General features: G+C 33.9%; 1 protein-coding gene and 1 long non-coding RNA gene across 2 annotated transcripts in view; one reads left to right on the top strand and one right to left on the bottom strand.

Annotated features, from left to right (window-relative positions):
* The window catches only part of Lrrk (Leucine-rich repeat kinase), a 32,212-nt gene that overhangs the window by 544 nt on the left and 4,930 nt on the right, over positions 1–26,738 (bottom strand). Inside the window, exons 2-25 of the mRNA XM_014232666.3 lie at positions 20,386–20,530; positions 20,122–20,281; positions 18,971–19,136; positions 18,455–18,877; positions 18,113–18,381; positions 17,790–18,050; positions 14,741–14,899; positions 14,380–14,668; positions 11,211–11,521; positions 10,704–11,151; positions 10,138–10,652; positions 9,961–10,078; positions 9,008–9,189; positions 6,610–7,095; positions 6,416–6,539; positions 6,116–6,355; positions 5,295–5,969; positions 3,987–4,397; positions 3,543–3,913; positions 1,541–1,697; positions 1,162–1,480; positions 827–1,103; positions 524–766; positions 24–456 (exon numbers count right to left, since the gene is read on the bottom strand). Coding sequence (XP_014088141.3) covers positions 24–456; positions 524–766; positions 827–1,103; positions 1,162–1,480; positions 1,541–1,697; positions 3,543–3,913; positions 3,987–4,397; positions 5,295–5,969; positions 6,116–6,355; positions 6,416–6,539; positions 6,610–7,095; positions 9,008–9,189; positions 9,961–10,078; positions 10,138–10,652; positions 10,704–11,151; positions 11,211–11,521; positions 14,380–14,668; positions 14,741–14,899; positions 17,790–18,050; positions 18,113–18,381; positions 18,455–18,877; positions 18,971–19,136; positions 20,122–20,281; positions 20,386–20,488 — 7,140 coding nt within the window. The 5' untranslated portion in view covers positions 20,489–20,530. The remainder of the gene's footprint in view (positions 1–23; positions 457–523; positions 767–826; positions 1,104–1,161; positions 1,481–1,540; positions 1,698–3,542; positions 3,914–3,986; positions 4,398–5,294; positions 5,970–6,115; positions 6,356–6,415; positions 6,540–6,609; positions 7,096–9,007; positions 9,190–9,960; positions 10,079–10,137; positions 10,653–10,703; positions 11,152–11,210; positions 11,522–14,379; positions 14,669–14,740; positions 14,900–17,789; positions 18,051–18,112; positions 18,382–18,454; positions 18,878–18,970; positions 19,137–20,121; positions 20,282–20,385; positions 20,531–26,738) is intronic.
* Positions 15,856–17,460, top strand: LOC118679898 (uncharacterized). Its single transcript, XR_004975440.2, has 2 exons — positions 15,856–16,979; positions 17,038–17,460. It is a non-coding gene; the product is annotated as an uncharacterized lncRNA (long non-coding RNA).

Genomic DNA, 26,738 nt, shown 5'->3' on the forward strand with positions numbered 1-26,738 from the left:
AATTGATTACTAATTTAAACTACCTCATTTTCATATGGACGAAAAACGGTAATCGGCCTCAGCGTATTCAACTCGGTAATTATCAGACAACCCCACGTTGTACCGATATACAATTCATTACCATGGGAAGCTAATGCAGATATCTGACATTTTACCAAACTTAAATGCTCATCGATTGCTATACTCTTCAAAGATTCCGAGCAAGGCAAGAGTTTAGAGCAATCAAGTTTATTTTCGATTCGTTTGTTATATACATTCCATTGGTATACAATAAAACCAGGATAAAGACAAGAAAATACAAAGTCATCTGTTGCGAACATACGTGCGACTTTTACGTCTTCAATAATATTAGGTTCATCACTGTGGCATAATGACTGATGCCCACAAACCCCGCTCTTGTTCAGCGGAAATACATTAATTTTACCGGCCATTTCACCACACCAAAGTTCATATTCACTGAAAATTAAGAAGACAATACTAATCAGTGTCATCTATGTATGCTTACATTTTGACAATAACATACTTATCAATAATCACGGAACATGCGCTGTGTAATATAAGTCCGGAACAAATTTCAGTAAGTACGAATGTACCTTCAGCAAATGCACAATTTGTTGGTATTTTCGTAGAGTCTACTAAAAAAACACGACCATTGTGTAAACCAATAGCGACGCGTTCAATGTTACGCAGATATACTAGACTTATAACTGGAGACTTTATAACTGAATCTAACATGTAAGTAAAAGTGTGGGTATAGTTTTTGATGCTAGAAAATACAAATTTATTTTATTAGGTAGAGATAAATATAGTATCATGTAAAACATACCTATAAGAATGTATATTTCCTGCCGTATCACCAATCCAAATACAATCTTCAATTATACAACAGCAAATCATATTAATTTTATGCTCACGGGAAATGGAACGTGAACGAATACTCTTCGAGTTATTACTTAATTCTGAACAAGGGGAATTATCCACTTGAATACGATCCATGCAAAATATGGTACTGCCTTGTAAAAAATTACCCGATGCTAAAACATCTAGAATGTCGATGCGTGAATTATAGGAAGGAAGCCAAACCTCAAAACCTGTTGTTCCATCTGTGTCAAAGAGAATCATTGTAATTTCTATTATGAATAAATTTAGGGAATTACTAACCCTCATTTGTTGCAAAGACATTGAAAATACCACAAACCACCTTTTCGTTGTGAGGTAAGGATATTGTATCTAACAAGTGTATACACTCAGGAGCACTAAGTATTGACACAATTTGACTAGCCGATGGACGCTTTTTCGGCAATTCATCCCAACAGAGAACCATAAGATCAAGACAATTCGTGGGAAATTGCGTTTCCCGCTGAGTAAGAGGTGGACGACTACCTTCCAGTATACACTCTTTTATAGACTCGTAGCCTTCAAAAGGTTGACGTAAGCTAATAATCTCGTAAATAAACATGCCAAATGAAAAGCAGTCGACCTGCAGCAAAAAATAACAATTTTGAACCGTTTCCTTAATATGATTATAATCAAAGTCCACCTTTTCAGTATATTCCTCTTCGCCATTGTAACGTATAATTTCAGGCGCCATAAAACCCTCAGTACCTCCGAAACCCTTCGATCCATTTGGCGCGGTTTGACGGCTAATACCATAGTCAGCAATCTTTATATGAACATTATTTCGAGGTGTGTCTTCACTGTTAATAGTATTTATCAAAACAAAATTAAAGCAGGTAAGAAAGCGCTAAGTTCGGGTGTAACCGAACATTTTATACTCTCGCTTTATATGAAACTAGAGAAAGGATTTCATCCATTTAAGGCGAGAGGATACACTGTTATGTAACGTTAAAATTTCTTACATATTGACCGATAGATGCGAGATAAAGTGAACCAGAAATTCGAAAATATTTATGTTAGGTATGGACCCGATTTTACCTATTTTTGGCATAAGTTATTGTTCGATTTCGACAATATATAGACGTAAGATGAAATACTTAGAGCACTATTTGTGCAAAGTTTTATTCTGATAAGTTCATTGATGTTTGTATACTGTAAAGTGAAGGAATCAGATCAGGATCAGATTGTCATTCTATTTCGCCCATTTTCACAATGTCTAATAGGAATGTTTGGCTAACCTTACACACCAAATTTGATTGAAATCTGTCAAGTAGTTTCTGAGATATAGGATTTCACCTAAATATGGAAAGTGAGCGCGGTTATTATCTGATTTTACCCATTTCCACAGAGTTTGAAGGGGCGCTCAATTTTCTTCTTCACAACAAGTTTAGTTGATATAGCTTTAGCGGTTTGGAACATAGTATGTACATTATACCATTTTGGAAACGGGGCCACGCCCAGATGGTCTCAGAAGTTTCCTTCTTCCCTTTTTAAGGTACAAAAAAACCTACAAAATTTCATTACGATAGTTTGCCATAATATCTTTTAATAGAAACTGGTATATGAATTATATCGGCCTATGGATATTGACAGAGTTGGTGTCAACACAAAATGAACTAGCAGTACATTGCTATGTACATATGTACATTCATATTATAAAGAATTCTGCCGCTACAACAACAACAACAACATTGATGAATATTATAAAATGTGAGTATTAGAGACATTAGAATTGAATTTAAGGGGCACACCTAGTGGTAAATTTTGAAGAAGAAAAAATTATTGCATATTTCGATAGTCTGTAGTATACACTATATACCTTTAAAAACAGCATTTTTCGAATTTGCTGCAGTGATAACTCGAAGTAAAAGTATCCAATCATCATACATTTTTTCTGCCTGCTCGGTATATAGTTCTACATACAACGATGTATCGGTTTTTTGATCTGGCCAAAAACGACCAAAAAAATTTGGGGTAAAATAAATTTTTTTTTTAAACGCCGCCATTTTGCCAATTTTTGGTGTTTCTGATACTCCTATAGTTTAACGACTGCTTTTCTTGCTGTTCTTCTAGAGCCGTCGGAGATCTAGTATAACTCAAAAAATATTTAGATATATTAACATCACTGTGTGTTCTTGAAACATGTATGTATATACACAATATACCCTGAAAATTTCAAAATATTCGATACAGTATTTTTTTTTTATTCCCAAAAATTTACGTGTTTTAGGCGGTCCCACTAAGTGTTCCCCTTAAAAGATAATATATGTACATACATTAATTTATTCATTTGCACTTTCATTCGTTTCCTTAGCAAATGGTAATCTATCCTCTCGAGCAAATTATGTCTATTCTACTATTCCTTGTGGTCGCCAAATATATGTAGTTATCCGTTTCTTTATTTTCTTCAAACTCTGTCTGTATCTCGTGTTTAGTGCAATTGGCAAAATTGGCAAAATTTGAAAATTTTTGTTATTCTTGACATGGGCCAATAGACAGATGAACATGGTTATATATACATATATATGTATTGTATATTGTCAATATGTAGAAATTGAATTACAGAACTAACTTTTACCGCTCCCCTGTATACCAATGTATATAAAACAAGAGTTTATTTTTATTACGTTTCTCTATCAGCTTACCTATGCGGATCTGGGAAATCCCAAACAAGCACATTTTCTGACTTTAAATCTCGATAAATTATGCGTCGTCTGTGCAAATATTCGATGGCACGTGCAGCTTGCAAAACCAATATCTGGAACGTGTACGGTCCAATATGTGCACCTCTTCGTCGGTACTGTCGTAAAATCAAATCAAGGCCACCCATTGGCGCAAGCTCTAACACCAAAGCCAGAGGCCTTATGCAAATACCCACCAAAGGAACAATATTTTGATGTTTTAATGTAAGAAGAACAGCTAATTCTTGTCGTGCTGTACAGTAAGCCTTACAAGCATGTTGAAGGGGATCACGATCCCATTTTCCCAAAGCAATTTTGTATGCCATTAAAGCGCTCTGAAAACCGAATAATTATTCATTTTTAAAAACTATTTGTTGGAAATACAATATATTATTAAAAAGCAATAACCTCTTTTGCTCTGGGTCCAGGTGGGACAGGTTGCAACATTTTCATAGCTACAGCTTTAAAGTTACGTGCAGCTTTTAATTTGCAAGTTGCTTTAAATACAAAACCAAATGCTCCGCGACCTAGAAGAGTACCTTTAATAATATCAGCCGAATTTATGCTGTATCGTTCAGGTATATCAGCAAATACTACATCGGGAGCCAACCAATTTATTTGCATCTCCAAGTGAACGGGGCAAACGATCTTAGTCTCATTATATACGGAAAGAATACATTCCTCCACCATCCAACAATAACAGACACTTGTTCCTTCCTGTTGATTATAAACAGGATGTCCGTCAATAGATGTATTCCGAGAGGAACAGGTAGAATCAGGTCCCACGCCTGAATCGGCATCCGAATGATAAAGAGAATCCTTAAAATTTTCAAGTTATATAGTATATGTATTAAATCACTGGAAACTTCAATAATTAAAACAAGATAAAACGTTAACTTCGGCTATACCAAAGCTATAATACCCTTCACTGGTGCATTTCTTATAGCATCTACATATATGTATTTATGTATAACTAAATCTTAAAATGTAACTGGCCAACGGTTTGCATCCAATTTAAAACGTTTTGCTACTTCCTTCTGACCAAATTAAGATTACAAAATAAAGAAAAAAAAATTGTATGAAGATCTTTAGTTTGATTTTGATCGGGCAGTTTGAATGGTAGTTATGTATATGCTATAGTGCTCAGATCTGAACAACTTGTTCAGAGATTGTAACGTTGCTTTGGACAATATTCTGTGCCAAATTTCGTGAAGATATCAAATAAATATGGCGGACAGACGGACATGGCTAAACCGACTCAGCTCGTCACGTTGTGCACTTTATAGCAGGGGTGCTCACGCCATAGCTCACTTGGCTCCGTATGAATCCCAACAACATAAAGTGGCTCCAAAGAAGATCTTTAACAACAAACAAAGCATATTTAGGAACAAGCAAGTTGACATGAACAGTCTCCGTCTGGCATGTGGTAGCTCGCTCAAAACTAATGGGATAGCAAGCATTGAACTAATAATAATAGAAATACATATTATATATTATTGAGTTCACGTATTTTTTGTCATTCTGAGAATTATGTTGTTCTAATTTTTATTGGTGTTGTTACCGTGTGGTTCCAAAGATAAATTTTTTGGTCACCCCTACTTTATAGGGTCTCCGACGTTTTCATCTTCTGTTACAAACTTCGCGACAAAATTAATATACTCTGTTCAGGGAATAAAAACATCAAAATAAGAACATATCGATTAGGAAAAAACTCACTTCTGATGCTCGTTCACACCGCTCTGTAGTATTAACATATGCTGAGAACAAATTCATTCTACTTTCATCAGAAATTTCATTCAATTTCAGAGTACGTTGATTACGTAACTTATTTTTAGTGGCACTACCACTCTCTACAGAAACACCACAACTGCCACTACAATTCACAGCATGATTGGCTTGTCCACTGTTGTCACTCACTAGTTTTTGTAAACATTTTGGACATAAAGCGAGGCGAGTAATTAGAAATCGTCCCTCTGAAGTATGAACAAATCGTGTACCTAGCGCTGGAAACCAATCTTCAAGCAATAAATCTATATGATCTACAACAAGCGCCAATAATTTTGCAACCACTGACATATTTGGTTCAATTTGTGTAACTAGTACTGGATCGTCAGATAATGTATGCTTGTATACGTCAATATTAAATAGTGGAAAATATAATTCCAATATACTTGAAGACGATAAATTAACATCGCCCCAAACACCATCTAATTTGAGTTTAAAGCGATGTGTATGATTTCGAAATAATTGAGTTGTAGCGGTGGCAGGAAATGGTACTTCCCATATTTTAAAAAGTAAAATTGTTCCTAAGTTCAAAGAAACGCCAGTTTGCCATAAAGTCCATTTAGCATCTAGCTCCACTGAGGTGCGTAAGTCAAATTCCAAGCTTTTCTAGATTAAAAAAGTAAATGCATATTAGTGTACTAATTAGTTTCCTTATCTATAAAATAATAGTAAAAAATACCTCATTTATACTCGTCTGAAGAATATACAAATAAAATACGTATAAATATTTAAAAAAATGTTGATAGACTTACATCATTTTCGGGCAAATACATCGATTTTATTGCCTCCGTAATCTGCTCGTCGGCCAGCAATCTGGTTAAAATGCGAGACCAAAATCCTGAAGGAAAATATGTCATTAAAAGAATGCGTCGTAATCCCACATCGTAACCAAAGAGATTATTCGGTGAGTGAGACTTGAATGTTAGACTATTCATATTTATTTTATTTGAACATCCTTTATTTAAGTTACGAGTACGCGATCGTTGGAAAACCTAAATATATTCATAATTAGTTTAAGTATTGATTGCTTTTATATAATTTTGTTGTTTTACTTTAACGGTGGTACCCTCATTAGCTGTAGAATCTTCCTGATGAGGTAACAGTGATGGTATCAACAATGTGCGTGAATCCCACGTTAATGCAACTTCAAATTTATTCAACAGACTTACAATATAACTACAAATTAAATAAAAATTTAATTGAAAAAAAAAAGGTTTTTTTTTTTAGTTTACAAAATTTTGCATACCTTCGGTTTTTCTTACTCTGGCTTTTATCGCTACGGAACAACAATCCCAAATCGTCCATATTCATAATGCCCGTCCGAGCAAAAGGATTAATTTCTCGTACTGTCACCACATGGGCTAGCATATCACATAACCATTGTGGATCGAGAAAGTAGTAATCACGTAGTGTTGCATCATCGTAATGTAAAATAACTCCATTATCATGCAAAAACATTGTTGCTTGATTAAGTTCGGCCGAATCACGGAAGCTTTTATAATTATGTAAGCGCATTTCTTCCGTGACAAGTTTACGATATTCTTCAGCATCAAGCACAGGATCAACGCCAGCCGAGCGTAAATTACCAGCAATAACATTTACTATGTCTTCTAGGGCAATGTATGTGGCAGGTACCTTTTGCAACAATAGCGGCTCTTTGGACCCAGGTGAACGCAACATAAAGGCAGTATCGTAAATGATGTTCGCCAATAGACGTACGTTATGCATTGTTCTATTTATAAGGTGAAAGAAGTTATATATAACAAGTAAGGAAGGGCTAAGTTCAGATGTAACCGAACATTTTATACTCTCGCAAAGTCAAATAGTATACTCGTTTGAGATTTCTTTGTGGATTGACTGATATTTTCGGTAGAAGGTCAACTATAGGCACTGGGGTCCACATATTTAGTACTTAGAGGCTTAAACAGTTTTGGTTCGATTTAGACAATTTTTGGCCACAAGGTGGCATACTTTAATCGCATTATTCACGCAAAGTTTTATCCCGATACAGTCATTGTTGCCTGATTTGCATAGTGGAAAGTGAAAGAATCAGATGGAATTTAAAATGGTGTTATATGGGAAGTAGGCGTGGTTGTAGTCCGATTTCGCCCATTTTCGCACTATGAAAAGAACGTTATGCACCGAATTTGGTTGAAACCGGTTAAGCAGATCTCAAGATATGGGTTTTCACCTAAAAGTGGGCTGTGCCACGCCCACTGTCTATTTTTGAACGCGTTTTGTGGGCGTGGCAGTGGTCCGATTACGCCCATCTGCAATACCAACCGTCTCACGGTACCAAGAAACATGTCTACCAAGTTTCATTTTCAATTTTTACTCAAGTTAGAGCTTGCACGGACAGACAGTCACCCGGATTTCAACTCGTCTCTTCATCCTGATCATTTATATATATATAATATAACCCTATATCTAACTCGATTAGTTTTAGGTGATCCAAACAACCGTTAGGTGAACAAAACTATTATACTCTGTAGCAGCATGTTGCGAGAGTATAAAAATATTTAAAAGCAGTAAGGAAGGCCGAAGTTCGGATGTAGTTTCAATAATATATCCCACATATTGACCGATATTTTCGCCAAAAGGTAAGCGATGTGCACTGGAGTCCACATTTTCGATATCTGGGGGCTTGAAAAGTTATCGTTCGATTTCCACTCTTTTTAGACGTGAGAAGGCATACCTTAAAGGCACCATTTGTTTAAAGTTTTATTTCGATAACGACATTACCTTTCAATTTATATACCATAAAGTGAAAAGATCATATGGAAAGTAAGCGTGGTTGTAGTCTAATTTCGCGTCTATTTTACAATGCAACATAAAAATGTCCGGTTAATGTTAAGGAACAAATTTGAAATCTATCGAATAGTTCCTGAGATACAAGATTTCGCCAATGCACAAATTGTTCACTTCTGACACGGGCTTCTTCTATAAGTAACTTCTACATTTTCCAGGATGTGAAATTTAATGCTTCTGTCATATATATTTTCAGAAGTTGGAATTTTAATTCATCAGCTATAGAAATTTCAAACATTGTATTGCGTGAAACAATAAAAAGCTAGTTCCACTAAAAATTTTTTAGTTCATATTTTGAAAATTTTTGTATCTATTACAAGTACACCATTGCCCACAACCAAAAACGCCACGAAAAAGCAAAAATAGTTATAACTTAGTCACCATTTAAGGTACAAACCATTTATTTGGAACAAAGAGTCAAATTCGGGAAGAGTATGTTTAAGGTACATAGCTTGTAAACCATTTAAACTCAGCCAATACAACTCAATGAGAATATCTTGTTTTGCCGTTGCATTCTACAGTGTAAAAATTAACTACAAACACATCCAGCTCACATAATTATGCAAATAAAATTGAGCATAATTTTTAATTCTCATACATGACAACTATAATTCCAAAATAGTCGCAAGCGGTCAATACTTTTCTAACCCAATAGAATTTTTATCATATATAATATTAGTACGTGATCGGGGTTCAAAAGTCTTTGATAATGGTGGGAGAAGTTCGTTCTTTAGTAATATATTTTACTAATATTATACAATATTTTACTTATTTCTTTTCAATCTTCTTTAGGATTTTTAAGGTTATAGTTTAGTTTTAGCAATTTCTTTACTCACCGGCAGCTAATTTCTATTGAGTCAATTACACGAGGCAGTCCGATTTTTTCTGCGTCTGGTATGGCAATAAATTTCTCACGTATAATTTGCTGTAATTCCTCTGCTTGTCGGGCAGAAAAAGTTTCACTGACTTCGTCGAAATGTGTACCAACAATAATTACGGCTGAATTTGGTGCGCGAGCCTGTAAAAACGAACAAAACTATAATTTGAACACGGTAGAAGTGAAAAAAAAACATAAGTACAATAATAAATATGGTAACTTGAAATATAAGTTATGTAAGTATTTGTAAATGAATACATTGTAATAAATCGCCAAAATAATAATTCTTAAAGCAACTGTAAAGCATTGTGGATATTACAGCAGAAACAATCGGTTCTAATCGCCGTGAATGAAACTGAGCAACTTCTGGTTCCTCTCACAGTCCGCCACTGCGGGTTCTATGTTTGCAACAACCACCACCTACACGCCACACTCTCACTCTCAGAATCACCCCTAGTCACTCGCGACAAACACGACTTTTACACTTTAACTGAGAGGGACTCCAGAGTAAGATCGTTGCATTTATAAGCCGGGAACGCGTATAGCTGCGACCCAAGAAACTAGCTAATTAGCCGTTCAAATCTTCTAAGTTGTGCAAGTTTCAACGTTATACGTAAGGATCGCGAGCGAGATAATGGAAGAGACTTCCTGATTTGTGTTAGGTTGATTTTAATAAAAATATCACGGTTATAAAGCAAAATGTTGTAATGAAATGTAGTGAGTCACCACCTATATTATGTGTAAGGTAGTAAGATAAAAGGATGGCAGTAAATTTTGATAGTTTTCACTTTGAGTGATGAGGATTTGTCAATGACATTATTAATATATTTGTCAGTATATAGTATTAGCAATAAAGTCCCAGGGTGTTATCAGAATCAGTAATCAAAAATGAAAGATAAATTTTCTACTTACCTGTATGTTTCCTAACCATTGAAGAATTTCTGAAAGTCCTTTGTGTCCATCTGTTATCTTCCAAAGTACCAAATACAAACTACGTTTTGACAAAAAGTATTGATGTGTTGCATAATACCTTTGAATTCATCAAAATATTTTATAATTATATTCCAATATTTTAATAAATATACCCACTCTTTTTGTCCACCGAAATCCCAAGTTCGAAATATTACTGGTCCATGTGAACCTGGTGCTTTCTTGCGCTTTTCACATATCCAAGTCCCAATATCAACGCCAACCGTCGAAATATTGCCTTTATTACTTAATTTAGATGTATTACGCCTATGACCCATACGTTTAGTCCAATGATTTTCTGACGCACGTGTTTTCTGTGATCCACCACCCTGTCTCAGCAGATCTAAGAGTGTTGTCTTTCCAATACCTTGTACGCCTACTACCATTAGCTTCATACGAGCGTAAGTTACCGAGTTTTCATAAATTGACTTCAAATAACCAATAATATCCATTGTTTTATACTTTTTACTTTCTATCATCGATTTTAAAGGCTCTTGAAGCAGACAGCCACGTGTGTTTAAATTCCACAAACGCGAAAGGAGGCCGAGATGCGGTGGAAGATCGGTAATATTCACATTGCCACTTAAGTTCAGAACACTAAGACCATTTAACTCGTGCAGTGAAGTAGGAATTTCCTGTTGAAAATATGTAAGACATTTAAAGTAATTAATTAAAACAAAACTTACCTTGAGGCAATTATTGCTTATATCCAGCATTGATAAATTTGGAAAAATCAATTTAGATTTAGTTACGCCTACAACACTCCAATCTGCATCGTCAGATTCATTGAAAAGGGTAGTGACATCATCTGTGGATAGCTGTATACGTGTCAGAAGGTTGTCAGCTAATATTAATGTGCGCAACGACTCAAGTTTTAAATGGCGGCGATGTTGACAAACACTTTTAAGTACTGTACTACGAAATGTAGTTGTTTTACCACTAAGTACTGGTTTAACATATGCATTCGAATCATCAATAGATCCGGTAATGGGTTGATCTATAAAACTATAACATAACAAATGCGGATCGGAATCAGTAGTGATTCGCGGTAAACTTGGCCAACAAGAAATTTCATTATGACTTAAATCCAATTGTTTAAGTGTTGAAGGATAGCTTGTAACATGACTCATTGATCTATGAAAAATAATAAAATAATATCGGCAAATATGTCCTTATAAAACGCATGTCTTTACCTCAAGCTGTTATATGACATATTAAGTCGAGTTAAATTGGCCGCTAAACAGGGTAATGCTACTGGTATACTGGTAAAAAGATTGTTGGCTATATTTAAGCTATTTAACTTTGATAATCCCTCCTCCTGCTTGGATTTATTCCACTTCATTTCATTATCAGTTATTTCTAACGAATTAGCCCAAATGTTACGATGTATAAGTTGATGAACATCTAATTGTCGGTGTTTATTAGAATTGTAGGCATATGTAGGATCAGCATTAAGACATGATTCTGTTTGCAACTTTTCTAAGCTGAGATGAGATTTTAGAGCCTGCGAAAAATAAACTTAAATAAATAACAATTATGTATAGACTACGTTCGGCTGCAGCCGGACACTGTATACTTTCGCAATTTGTAGCAAATAAAGCCATATAAAACATTTCCCGGTATCTGGTAACGTTATTACAAAAATGTTACAAAGGACTTAAAAATATGAAATAAAGAGGTTAAGAAAATTCTAGTGGGTATACGAGGGCAAGGGAAAGGTTTAAACCGGTATTATATACTTTGTGTCCCAAATAATAGCATGCTCAATAAAACATAGCTTCTTCATTGTACGAGGGCTGCTATATAGCTGGCTGGCCTAGGCAACACTAAGTATTGCCAGGTGCAATCTGACATTTCCATTGGAAAGTTTGACATTTTTTAGCATAACATCACTCAGAACGTTTTGTCATTTAATCGTGAATTGTTTTATTTACATGGAATTAAAAAATTCATCTCGGCCAAAAAATGGAATTAACTCGTGAACATTTTCGTGCGATCATTTTTCACAACTTTCGACGTGGATTATCACGACAAGAGTGCATCGATGAACTAAAATCTTTGTATGGCTATGAAGCACCATCCTATAGCACTGTGAAAAACTGTTACAACGAATTCAATCGTAGCCGACGCTCGCTCAAAGACGAATTCCGTGAAGGTCGTCCAAAAACAGCCGTTGTGCCAGAAAACATCGATACCGTACGTGAACTGATAATGCAAGACCGTCATGTAACATACCTTCAGATAGAGGCATGCCTATGCATTTCTCCCACCAGCATACATTCGATATTGCATGGACACCTGGCCGTAAAAAAGGTTTGTTCTCGTTGGATCCCGCACAATTTGACAATCGCTCATGTGGATTGGTGTAAAGAAATGCTGAAAAAATACTATACTTCAAAAGACGTTTATAAGATCGTCACAGGTGACGAATCATAGATCTATGCGTATGAGCCCGAAACAAAACAGCAATCGACCGAGAAAAAAAAAAACATTTTCGTTGATAAATATTCGTATTTTCATTATTAGGCCAGAAATATATATAGCAGCCCTCGTATTAAGATACCTTATATTCATATTTTTCGATATAAAGTCAGCCGGAAGGACGAAAAATTTGATTTTTTTCGCTTCGTACTCTGAAAAATTGATTAACCTCACTCTCTAAGAAAAGCTCTCCAAGCTATTAGTTCTTAATATGTAACGGGAAGGTCCTCCACCTAACGGTTTTCTACTTTTCTCTTATTATCAGATAACTACTTGAAATCATATTTCGATTGAAGTTTGACTATTTTAAGACAAATTTTATAACTCAAAACAAAAAATCATTTTAAATTGCAAAGTAGTAGAAAATTTTCGGCTCTACAAAAATGGTCCGTATAGTTTTTCGATTAAGTTAAGTGTTTACGATATATTCATCGTCAAACATCAATGCCTTTCATAAGGTTTGTTAAAACAACGAAATTCAATATACCATATACATACATATTATATATACCATATACATATATTATATATTAGTATACTTGTATGGTAGTTTGAGTAATTTGTGGACCAATTTCACATATTTTCGAAATTAAACTATAGTATATCCAATATTATACGTTCAGTCAATTTTGCTAAGGTATCTTACTTATTAGCCGATATAAGCGATATAAAATCAACCGGTAATTCGAAAATCTCTCTATTAGGCATATGGGATCTACAAATTCGTTATCTGGGGGCTTGAATATTTTAGTCCAATTTGGACAAGTTTTAGTGATAAGATAGCGCAACTCAAAGGTACTATTCGTGCAAAATATCCCGATCCCGTTCATTGGTGCTTGATTCGCATTCTGGAAAATGAATGAATCAGATGGAGTTTGAAATTGTGTTATATGGGTAGTAGGCGTAGTAGTCATTTGCGCACTGGAATATAAGAATGTCAATATGAGATTACACACTAAATTTGGTCTCTATCGGTCAAGTAGGTCCTAAGATACGGGTTTTCACTAAAAGCTGGGTAGTGCCACGCTCATCTACCAATTTTGATACCGGTTCCTATAAAGTTCTCTTGTATCCTTCTGAGTGTAAAATTTAATGTATATGGCGTATTTATTTAGTGATTTATCGCGCTTTTAGTAGTTTTTAACAGAACAGTTATATGGGGAGTGGGCGGGATGATCACCTGATTTCATCCACCTTTACATTGTCGGTAGGGGTGCTTAAGGGATTTGTCTTCAGCGAATTTGGTTGTTGTACCTAAATGGTTTAGGAGATATGTACATTAACCCTTTTAGAGGACGAGGTGCCGCCCATTTTTTGAAAATGTGCCGCTTGCACAGTAATGTGATTCCCTGTGCCAAATTACAAATTTATATCTCAAGTTAGTGCTTAGTTATGGCATTTTATAAATTTTCCAGGGTACGAAGCGAAAAAAGAACATGAGTTCTGGACAAATATTTTTTGACATAATCATTGATATTTGAGTTTTATATTTTAAGCTTAGGCGTTACGCAACTACAGGAGTGTCAATTAACACCTGTACCAAATATATGTTGTTGATGTTTAGTTTCATATTTATTGAAATTATCATTTGCGTGGACAGCGGCACGGACGGAAAATTTAGCGGAAATTAATTTATTCCGTTTAATTAAGGTGTTACAACAGCCCTTATAAAACCAAATATCATCAAGATATTTCCATATTAAAGTTATCGTTTGCACGAACAGAGAGGATATATTAGCAGAAATCCAGAAATCACGTCCGCCATCTTGACGGTGCTTATATGTATACCAAATGTTTATCTCGAATAATTTAGGCCTTGCTCCGTATAACATGTTGCTATAGTATAATAATAATAGTAACAAAACATCTACATATTCTTACCTGCATAGGAGGCACAGGCAAGTCCCTGAGCAAATTAAAAGCTATATTCAATTCACGCAACTTTGGCGCTTTCCACATATCAAATGGCATTTCTTGTAGCTTGTTATTTGAAATATCTAAAATAGTAAGTGACGGCAAGTGGAATATTTCGGTAGGTAATGTAACTAATCGATTATCCTGTATGAAGAGCTCCTCAAGTACAGGACAATTGTAGGAGTATTTAGCGCTATTAGTTGATTGCTCAGCCGAAGGTAAGCTGGAAATTTTATTCTGAGCGATATTTAAATATCTGTGGGATAGGCGCAATGTAAATTTAATATCAGTAGTTAATATTTAGGGTAAATACATTGATGATACTTACTTCAAGCTAACTAATTTAAAAATTTCCATGGGAATAACGGACAGGCTGTTATGCGAGAAGTCTATACGCGTAATGGCAGTCAATGTGATTTCATTTACCATTGGATGTCCTTGAAGCTTGGGATTCAATTTTAGAACGCCATTAATCAGCCAATTAATACTGCAATAACATAAAGTAAAATATATACTGATGAATCAATTGTTATTATATACTTATATACATATATTATTTGGCGTTTACTGTACATCTGTACCCTTCGTTTTTAACTTTTAATGACGTACAACAAAGTGCAATATCTTAATTATAGTGAACTTATAAATAAATTGACACAGGATACTTTTTTATTATCTAGGTATCATGTTCCTTCTTAGACTACCTGATGTTATTGTTGTAACGAAGTATAATAGTTAGACCATGTTTAGGAGGCAGCGCTAAATTAACTCTGTTCAAATATCTTTGAACATGTAGTATATGTATCTTTGAATATATTTATCATAGAATATGCCGAGACAATACATACATACAAACATATGTATTTACATGCAATACGCATGCAATAATAAAGACTCAAAAATGCAAATAGAATTATAAACACAGCGCTAGAAACGTCTTTTATTATTTTCGATATACGATACATATATATGTATATATAATAATAAGTATTTTTCGGTCAATATTACTGTTTGTTTATTAATGAGAAGAATTATTTTTCACTCTTTAGTTTGAAGTGCTTTATAAGTGCCGTTTCACACAGGGATTCAAAAGAGTCTCATACCAGTTTATTGTGGGCGAGGGGACGACGAGGAAAGACGAAGGGACCGTGCCACTCGTGTTCGGGTGGCACGCTTTGTGTTCTTGTTCGTAACAGCTCGCTGCTAACCTTTTCAGCATTTCACTTTCAAATTCTTTGAATGGTTGCAAGAGCGCTCGGTTTCAAATGAATTCGATCGCAAATTTGAGTTCTGTTATCTATTTTTGTATGTAATATGCAAATACGTATGCATATAATAATAGAAATATTATGACAAATTGTAAATAAGGAGAAAATAGAGGATATAGATTATGGAGTAAAGAAATTATGAGTTTTTAATACTTAAAGATTAGGAAATTCCTATTATAAATTTGGCCTTGAAAATATTAGTTGCGGATATTCAATACATTCTTGTGGATTAGGGAATTCCCGTCTTTAGTGTTTCTTTGAAACTATTTAGCGGGTAGGTACTTGTATTATGCATATTGTTCTACCATATTCATGGTAATTCATTGCAAGCAAAATGTGTGACCATCATCTCAACATACAAATGAAATACGCAGCACGCAGTCGAACCGCACAAACATTTACGAAAATTTTGTGAAAAGGAATGCAGAAAAACTAGACTCGAGTTGCTGGACTCTTTTTGACCGTGTGAATGCCCAGAGCGACACCAAAAGAAAATTTGAAAAACATCAGACTCTTTTGAATCCCAATGTGAAACGGCACTAAGCGTGTTTAATTTTTTAAACCTTTCCTACCTACTTTCTTTAAGGATGTGTTTGAATAATTTTGCATTCAAATGACAGCATTGATAGTGGATGCTTTTAGTTAGCTGCATAGTTTTAGGAGACTTTTTTTTTTGTTTCTGCAGTGCCTATCAAACTGTTCATTGTTTTGTCAGTAGAAACATACAAACATACAGGTGAATTTAATAAAAGCGTTATAAAATACGAACTTCTGTACTAATCTGAAAAAAAATGTCTCATATAAAAAATTAAAAAAAGGATATAACACAGGTCAACAATAAAAATTTGTATTTTGAACATGGGTTTTACTTAATATATTCTGGTTATATAAGCAAATATATATTGAAAAGGACGATTGCAAATCGAAAATATTTGCTTTTAAACCAATTATAGTCATTTGACCATTTTTGATTTTCGCGCCCATATAGAGCACGGTAGGTAGTATCGCTTGCATCGCTCTTTGTGTACAACAGTGTGTGTTTTCAAATTGCAGAGGAATAATGTGTTTCATAATTTTCTTTCCTGTAACAACCAGCACAAAATGTCTTCGAGAAGTTGTAAACGAGACGCTGACTCGTTTTGTCATATTCGTGACGAATTTATTAAACGGAGAGTGAAAAAGTATGATTTTAGTAAAAATTTAAAGATTTGCGAACCATATCAAACTTACTTCAATATACCTGTTCAAAATCAGGACAAAAAATGAACTCCACATGTGTCATGTATATGTATTTAGATGGTGAGTTTATTCCCTCTTTTTTATAATAATTATTAACTATTTTATTAACATTTATTAGGTTATAATATGTTACGTTTTATTGAAGGATGGTACGGAAGGGAAAAAAGAGCAATGAAGTTTGCAGTGCCGAGAAATTGGAGGGAGCTAGGTGATCATCTTCCAAATATATGAAGAACTTTTTTCCTAAGCTTTCAGAGGTGAAAATAAGTGCTGCAATCTTTGTAGCCCCTCAAATAAAAAAATAAAGGATTGTGATATTTTCCCGATGTTTCTTAGCAATGAGGAGAAAAAGCTGAAACAGTTGTCAGGCAGTAGTGCATGGTTTCCCTGGATACCATAGATCTCACAATAATGACGAGCTGATCACTGGCATGATTACGAATTTCTCCATCATCGAATGTAGAATGTGTCTAAGGATGTACATGTTACATTCTCATTTAGATCTATTCGGTATTTCTTAATAAATTACTTATACGTAAAATGTTTCTGTATTTTTATTGAGTGGAATTTTTCAAAATGGAAAAATATTAGAAAAAAACGGAAAATAAAACTGATTGGCGTATTTTTGTTTTGTTCTCACTAAACGTTGGTTTTATATGATACCAAGAATTCAAGGATATGAGATACCTCATTCCATGACAGGTGAAATAACTTAATTTGATATAAATATGAGTGTAAAAAATCTTATAAAAGACGTTACATTGAGAGTAAGGATAGATTATAAAATACCTTTTAATCAAAATTTGCTCTTTTTTCAAAAACATATTATAATCAACCCAAAGAAGTAAAACATGTACAATTCAGACTCACCGCACAAATGGCAAATGAACATTTGTATTATTGTGCCAATCTATAATTGTTGGTACATTAGGAAACATTGCGCTGTATGAGATGTTTGCCGCTGAAGGTAGAAAAGCATTTACATCAATAGGTGCAGGAAGCCCCTTTTTGTTAATTTTATAATCTGAATCAGGATGTACACGTTGGGCAAGCAAGCGATTCAATATTACTTCATCCTCCGATGTGATGGCCACACTTAGTGCCGTGCCATTTGCATCACGAGCTCCATATCTGATGACATAAAAACAAATTATAAATATTTGTTGCGATATAGCTAGTTAGCACGAATTTACTTTAAAAGCAATTCAAGCATCGGTAGTGAATGCTGTTTACACGCCTCTGTAATTGGAACATTACTCAGCCCATATATTTCCTCAATGCACTTTGGGTCATTTTGATCCTCAACTGGTTTAGCTATAATATTAGGATTGGCCCCATGTTCCAGTAGCAATTTGGCGACATCAACAAAACCACCCCGCACTGCTGCTAAGAGTGCAGTTTCACGTGCTGCCCCGCAAAGTAAATTTAAATTAATGGGACATATTTCAGAATCCTTCTCTTCCTATCAAATAAAGAATAATGTAAAAACAATAACTTATTTTCAGTACTTAAATCGTATTATTATTACTACTTACATCAACACGATTATCGTCTTCCCCAGTAATATTCAATTTTAACATAATTGCTTGGATACCAAATGAAATACGCTTGCGTGTAGGCGTAATAGGGGTACTACTGCTACTAGAATTTCGTGTAGCATCCTTTCCGTTTCTATCAACTTCAATGGCTACTGTTTTCTGACATTTCACTCGCCATTTAAGTAACAAATTTACCAATGCCTTGTTGCCTAGTATGCTGGCAATATAAAGGCTTGTCTGACCAGTTACATCTTGAGAATTTGGATCGAAAGGTAAACGCCACTCCAATTGACCTTCTACATCGCGATAAGTAGTATACAAATGTTGTGGGTATTTAAATCCGATTAGTAACTCAAGTAAAGGAATATGGCCGTTAATGCAGGCGGCATGTATTGGCAGCCAGCGCTCCACTGTTGGTTGCTATAAAAACTCACGTTTAATTACATACATATGTCTACCTATAGGCACAAACTAAATGATATATAATATATATATATATATATATATATGTACCTTTATCAATTCCGGGAACCGTTCCAACATTAATTTTGCTATATTATAATATCCATGATGTACAGCAACATAAAGTGGTGAATATTTGGTAACGGCATGTGAACGACCGTCAGCTCCAGCATCTAAAAGACGATTGGTGATGCCCTCATATCCAGCTTGTGAAGCCCTAAAATATTAAGAATTGTATATACCATAAAACAAACTATCAAATTTTTATAGAATAAAGGACCTCATTGGCTTTAAATTTAAAATTATAAATTTTTGTATCAAATTATATCTTAGAAACTAAATTTTTCATATTTTTTAAATATAAACGACGGGTTTTATGATGCATACGTTATCTTCTCAAACAACTCTCAGCAATTTTTAAAAGCAACACTTCACTTCGCTTCCGACCTCGTCGTTATGGGAGAAATTGACATTAATAATCTAAATTCGCTTGGAAAAATAACTTGTCTGTCATTGCGTCCCACCCTAAGTACAGGCACTATACCAATTAGGAATATTTAAGCGGAAATAAAACTCACAAGTTATCGCAAATTTACGTGCGCAAATTGCCAGAAATTTGTGAAGTAAAGCATTGTAATAATATATAGCCAAACACAATTCAGTCAGTATAACTTCAAATAGTTTGTTAAGCGATAAATAGTAAAACAAACCTGCGCTTCAGGGTTGTATGAAATACGAGCCACATTTTGAACCATTCTTCTTCAAAGGCATGTTGCTAACACAACAATAAACACAGAAAATGCACTCCATTGACTTACAGGAATCTCTGTTACTCGTAAGACGCTCTGTTTCTGGCGAGTTTTAACTAATTCAAATACGGTGATGCAAACGAGCGAAGTATTAGTGTTTTAAATGTACTTTTAAGCTCGAGCCTTTTGTAAATAGTCTGTTAATGTTCTCCATCACTATTATGTTGAATCTAATTCTGATCTTTATTCATTTCGACATCCAAAGATGAAGTTATTTGGATTTCCAGTAAATTTACCTGTCAATTGACTCACACGCCCTGGTTTCCTAGTGTGTTATAATAACGATAACATTACAACTTGACTACCATATTTTTCAATCTCTTACAATTGGTTTCAGTACAAATCATTATGTGAAAGTATTTCAGAATAATTTCCATATACAGTGAAACTCACAGATAAAGCAAGGTGTTTGCTCCAGCGGGCGCCATATTCGTGACAACTTGTCTTTCAGTACCTAACGCTTCCAAAAGAACACAAACTGTACGTTCATCGCCATTTATCACTGCGTTACGTAATTCGCGATGCTTTATCATTCGAACTTGTTCGCGTGCATCTGCAAATAAAAAGAAATTTCATTAAATATACATAAAAAAGGATATACATTTTAAGGTTTAGTAATTCAAAAAGTAAATTGATTCGTGTAGAGTTTTGTTTTACCTAAGGAATGTGAAAAATCAATGACTTCATCCACAAAATAATCACAGGCTTCCAAAGCGGTTTCTGTGCCAGGTTTTGGCTTATCAACAAAATGCCATGACATATTGAAGATGGTAAAGAGAAATTTTTACCAGATATGATCAAACTAGAACAATGTATAAATAATGTATATTTTTCATAGATATAAACCTATAAAACATATCTTGAAATAATAAAATATCAGATATAAGTACTTAGGGATTATGAGACATTAAATACACTTTACTAGTTCAAAATGTTAAAATTATATATATTATATATATAAATAATACTCACTGACCGACTTATTCAGCATAAAACTTGTTAGAATAATAAAAGTCATTATCAGTAGTTAGTATATGAGAGTTGGGGTAGTATTGACCCGATTTTATAAATTTTTGTCAATACCACATACTATTAACATACCGAGACATGTGTTTTCCCATTAAGGTGGGTGGTGCCACACCCATCGCCCAATTTTTGCTTTAGCTCCTATAAAGTTTAATTGTATCATCCTAAGTGTAAAATTCAACGTTTCTGACTGGTTTATATAATGAGCTATCGCACTTTTAGTAGTTTTAATCAAAACCGTTAACCATTTTCACACTGTTGATAGGAGTGCTAAAAATATTTTTTTTAGGAGATATGCACAATTAAAACTATTAGAGGGCGGGACCACGCCCACTTTGTAGAAAATTTAAACTGAAAATTTCCCTCCCTTATGTGACTCGTTATATGATACAAACAACCGTTAGGTGCACAAAACTATTATACTCTGTAGCAACATGTTGCAAGAGTTTAAAAATTATCAGGATGGCAAGACGGCATTGGCACTCACAAATTGTCGTTATTAGAAAAAATATAAAGTGATTTAACTAAGTTAGAAAACATACTACAAAAATTTAATTTGGTAGAGGGAAGGGCATTTACGGCTTAACATTTTTTGGTAAATCAGGTCTGACTCACACCCTGAAATATTTTTACCCCTATTACGGTGTTCAACTCCACTCGGATGAATTCAAGTTGAAGCAATTTAACTTCAAATCAACCCAACTTTTTTTTGGTATCACGATTTTAAATTATTTTCAGTTGAAGTTTGATTGGTGTTGCCAACCTAAAAAATTAAGATTTAACAGACAATTAAACAGCTGAAATTTTTTAAACGAAAAATCAAAACAATTTTATTTAGTTACTACTCACGAAAAGGTGAATAATTATTAAAATGGACATTAGTTTTGATTTACATATACTACGATGACAAAAATGTTGGGGTCAAACTGATGTGCTGCGCATAAGAAAAAGCCGTTGTGATGACTTAAATCCATTCCAACTTCCTTATCTTTGGGCTGAAGCAACCTACGATATCTCAGAAAATCTGCTGTTATATACTCTGAACACCATATTTGTGCGCTGTGGATAAAACACCAATGACTGAAGAGGAGCAAAACGGTTCAAAAACTTAATTTTACTCAATAAGTATATTCCTAGGAGTAGTAGATTGTATCGACTCTTTACGTTCGAAACACTTCCCGCGGTAAATTAGTTTTATTTTAATGTTTCCATATTGCATCTTGTCTCATCCAGTTTCGAGATTTTACTCCACGAGCTCAACAAATTTTTAACCTTCCTATGGATTTGTACATAATAACAGATGAAAATAGTTTAAAATTATAAATAAAACTGTTCTATTTATTAATAAAATCATTAATGTTTAACTACAACTGCTTGTTAGCAGTTAAAATTTTTTGATACTCTAGTCAACCCTACTGGCACAGAGTTGAAAACCGTAATACCAAAAAGTAAGTTGAAGTTTGACAACACTTCAACCCAAATTTTTTTTGGAGTTGGGTTGAAAACCGTAATAGATCACTTAATGTGCATATCTCACAAACAACTAACGAAATATCCACCAGACTTAGCGGAAGCATGTTTTCCAACATTTTTCGAAATGGTGTGAAAATTTGCATTTCTTCACTACCTCCCCAACAAAACATAGCCCTAAAACTACAACAAAGTAAGTATCGGTAAATGTAGGAGTTAAATACAAGTATAAATAAAATTGTTTGAAAATATGTTATCCAGTATATCTGAGCAATATCAAAAACTAGTGCGAACAGTCCAGACCTTTTTCCTACCCTATATAGTGATTTCATACTTTCCACCTGTCTTTAAACCGTTTAGGTTGGTCAAAATGTGTAATATTTTATTGAAATTAAATGGACAAGGGTTCTTAAAAATTATTTGGTTTAGCGCTTGCACATCAATTCAATATATCAAATTTAGCCTTTTCGGTTGAGTTTATGTCACATTTGAGGAGGATTTTAATATAATCTTCGCTGACAGGAAGTAATATATAGATTAAAAAAAATTGTGAGTCTATGACCTATAATATAACTTAATAAGATATCAAACCTAATTGTAATACATCCACGATTTCGTCAAACAATGAATGTTGAATGCTTTTGCAACAATTTTTTATATAAAGTTTTGCCAACAACCGACGGTATTTCTCCGGCTTTGATCCTTGCAAGTTTCAAGAGTATGAATGTTCGGTTACAGCAGAACTTAGCCCTTTCTTACTTGTTCTTAATAATTTTAGTTAGTTCGTACATCATCATGTATGTATATTACTAAATGTGGACAAACATATGTATATAATACAATACTATTGACATTATACTATTAAATATAAAGTATGTTTTTAATAAATGTAGACAAAAGTATATGTGTGTAAAAATTTACAGATTTAAATACAATATAAAAATGTATATTAAAAAGAAACAAACCAGAATTTTATGATAAAAATTTCTTTAAGGACAACTGAAGCTAAAATCTACTTTTTCTTAGTTTACTGTTGTATATTGCCCGGTGTACGGAGTAGCTAAAAATTCGCAATAAACACAGACGTGAATTATGATACTCTATTTTCAATAAATTGATGTTCTAATTATCATTCAAAAAGTAATACACAACACTGACAGCATAAAATAATTTTCAAAATTAAATTGAACACTACCAAAACACCACTGCATTCGATAATTTATCTGTGCCCATTAATAAATTTGTCAAAATAGTATTAACATTTATTTTATTCTGATTTTCCAGAATTTGAATCTTAAAACAATTTCCTTAACATTTTAGATTTGTCTACCGACTTTCTGATTCACTAATATATGTACATATGTTGCAATCAGCTCACCTACAACCATCACAGTGTAAAACGAAAAATTTAATATTATTTTGCTTTGACAGCTAACCTTTGAAAAATCAATAAGAATAAGGAGGATCTGTACATGGTAGAAAGTAGCAGCTTTGTTTCTATACTGTTAAAAGCAGCAAACCATCATCAAGAAGAAGCATGCGAAATTTATAAAATTGCTTTGACAAAGAGCGAAGCTACGAAAATGTAAATAAAAGGTGAAGCCAGAAAAAAATATCCCAAATTTAAATTTCTTAAACTTCCATTAACTGTTTAGTTATCTGACAAATCTTCACTTTTTAGGTTGGCCATGTCAACTTCAACTTAAATTAGACCAATTGAATTAAACAGAGCTAAATTGTTCTAAAGTTGAATTGCATTAACTTCTGTTTAATTGAGGCGAGTTGTAAACCGTAATTAGGGTTTTAACTAAACGATAATTATTAAACAGTTTTTGGCAGATGTAGGCGTTAATCAGGCGATAACCTGAGAAATGCATAAAGTGATTGTAATTTTTCGGGATGTGCTTTAGATCAGAACTAAAGTCCATTCTAATAATTATTCACCTTTTCATGAGTAATAACTAATCCCTGTATCAAATTAAAGTTTTGAAGTATGATCTCTAACTTACTTAAATCACTTTATATTTTTTCGAATAACGGCATTTTGTGATGTGGTCTGATTTTATCCATGTGTAATACCAACCTCCTCAGAGTGCCAATGAATACATGCACAGACTTTCATCAAGATATCTCGCTTTCACGGACAAACCTACGGCCACACAGACAAGCGGAATTAAATTCGCCTCGCCATCCTGATCATTTTTATACTCTTGCAACATGTTGGTACAGAGTATAATAGTTTTGGGCACCTAACGGTTGTTTGTATCACCCAAGGTAGGGTTATATATATACAATATATAAAGGATCCGGAAGAAGAGACGAGTTAATAAAACTTTGCACGAAGAGTGCCTTTGAATTGTACCACCTTATGTCCATATCGAACCAAAACAGCTCAAGCTAAGGTACCCAATAGGACCCCAGTACATATAGTTGACTTTTTACTGAAAATATCGGTCAATGTGTGAGATATATATTTGAAATTCAGAGAGAATCCTTTCCTGATAATAGTATGCCTGTAAACCAAAAAAGAGTTGGGTTAATCTGAAGTTGAATTCAACTTCAATTCAACCTAGTAGAGTTGAAAACCGTAATAGGTAGGTGCATGCATTTCTTAACTCTGAGCAGCTTCCATTTCCTGTAATAATATGTTTTGAATTTTAATAATTACTCGAAGCTGACACTTCGTATCTAATTTTACATGAATGGAAGCAGCGACCTCAAAAAAATCATTCTTCATCTTTGGTCATTTCAATTTCTATGGATCCTATTTATATTTCGACAAATAGGAGAAGGTTTAAATGAAAGGCGTGTTTCACCGAAACTTACTTCGGCATTTCATACTTCATTATTTGTTTTAGTTGAAGTTGTATTTTATACGGCTACTTCCGTATTTGCCACATTATTATCTGCTTCAATTGCAGTAGTTTCATATTCCATCACCAATTAATATCTTATAATATGTGCTATTTTATAAATGTGAATACAAATATGCATTTACGATTAAACGAATGTAAAAGATCCGCCGCAAACACTACAAAAAAGTAAAAAATACCTGGAAATAAAAACCAATAAAATTATACGTAAGGTGTGAGTCATAAAATATAAGACAGGGTTTTCCAATAAGAGTGATATGATTATTTAAAAAAAAAAAAATACTAATTGTTAAGGAAATTCAAATATTTTTTATTAAATGTAAAGTACAATCGATACAATTGAGTTCTGAATATAACATCATTCAAATGGCCTCCACGACTTCTTTTGCAGGACGAATACGACGAACCCAATGTTTGAGTACTTTTCTCACTAAATCAAGTCGTATGTCGTGAATAGCCTTTCAATATTGACTTCTTAACCTTAAAGAGAGTCTGGTTAATTACTAAAGACCAATGACTTTAAATAACCCCAGAAGAAGTAATCTCATGGTGTTAAATCAGAACATCTTGGAGTCCATTCAATGTCACAATTTTTGAAATTATAGAATCTTCAAACTTTTCTCGCAATAAATGTCAAGATCAACTTCTTCCAATTGCGGTCATCAAAAGTTGGTTATTATAGATCTATGCCGCTCTCCATTGACAGTGACACCGTTACCAGCTTCATTTCGAAAGAAGTACTAACCGATGATTCCACCACACCAAACTGTCAATTTAGGTGAAAGTAATGGTTGTTCATGAATAATTTGTGGATTTTCTTCGTATCTGAATGGACAGTTTTGTTTATTTACCGCACCACTCAACTGAAAGTGAGCCTCATCGGAAAAGATGATTTTCCTAATAAATCGTTATCGTTTTAAGTTGTTCCAAGACAAAATCAGCAAATTCACAACGTTTACGGTGGTCCAATGGCTTCAGTCCTTGAGTGAGAACAATTTTATATGGATGTAAGCACAAATCCTTTCTTGGAATCGACAAATTGCGGTCTTCAGCAACACTTGTCTGAACAGCAGCAATATTTTCATTACTTCGAGCGGTTCTTTGTCTTACTGGCACTGAACATTATGTAAAGCAAATGTACACTCGAAATTTTCAACGATTCGACGAATAGCGAGCACAGGTGGACGATTATTACAACCATAAAATGGCAAAAGCGCACGAAAAGTTGCAATTGGAGAACGACTATTTTTATAATAAAATTGAATAATTTGTAAACGTTGTTCTTGCGTATATCTTTCCATGATGATGATCTTGTAGAAAGGCAATTGTTAATTAAGAAAGATAGAATGACAAGTAAGGAATCGCTAAATTCGGGTATAAACGAACATTTTATACTCTTACAACTTCAAAGGTTCAAAACCAGGGAAATATCCTCAGGGGTTGACGAGCTTTTATATTAAAAAATGTTGCGAAAGAATTAAACATTCATTGTTCGACGAAATCGTGAATGGATTACAATAAAAATTGGTATCTTATCAACTTATTTCGAAGGTTATAGACTCACTTAGTTTTATTGCTATATTTTACTTCACGTCAGCTAAAGTTATATTAAAATAATTTTCAAAGGAGATAACAAATATT

This window comes from Bactrocera oleae, chromosome 2, assembly GCF_042242935.1.
Source record: "Bactrocera oleae isolate idBacOlea1 chromosome 2, idBacOlea1, whole genome shotgun sequence".
In the NCBI taxonomy this organism is placed as follows: Eukaryota; Metazoa; Arthropoda; class Insecta; order Diptera; family Tephritidae; genus Bactrocera; species Bactrocera oleae.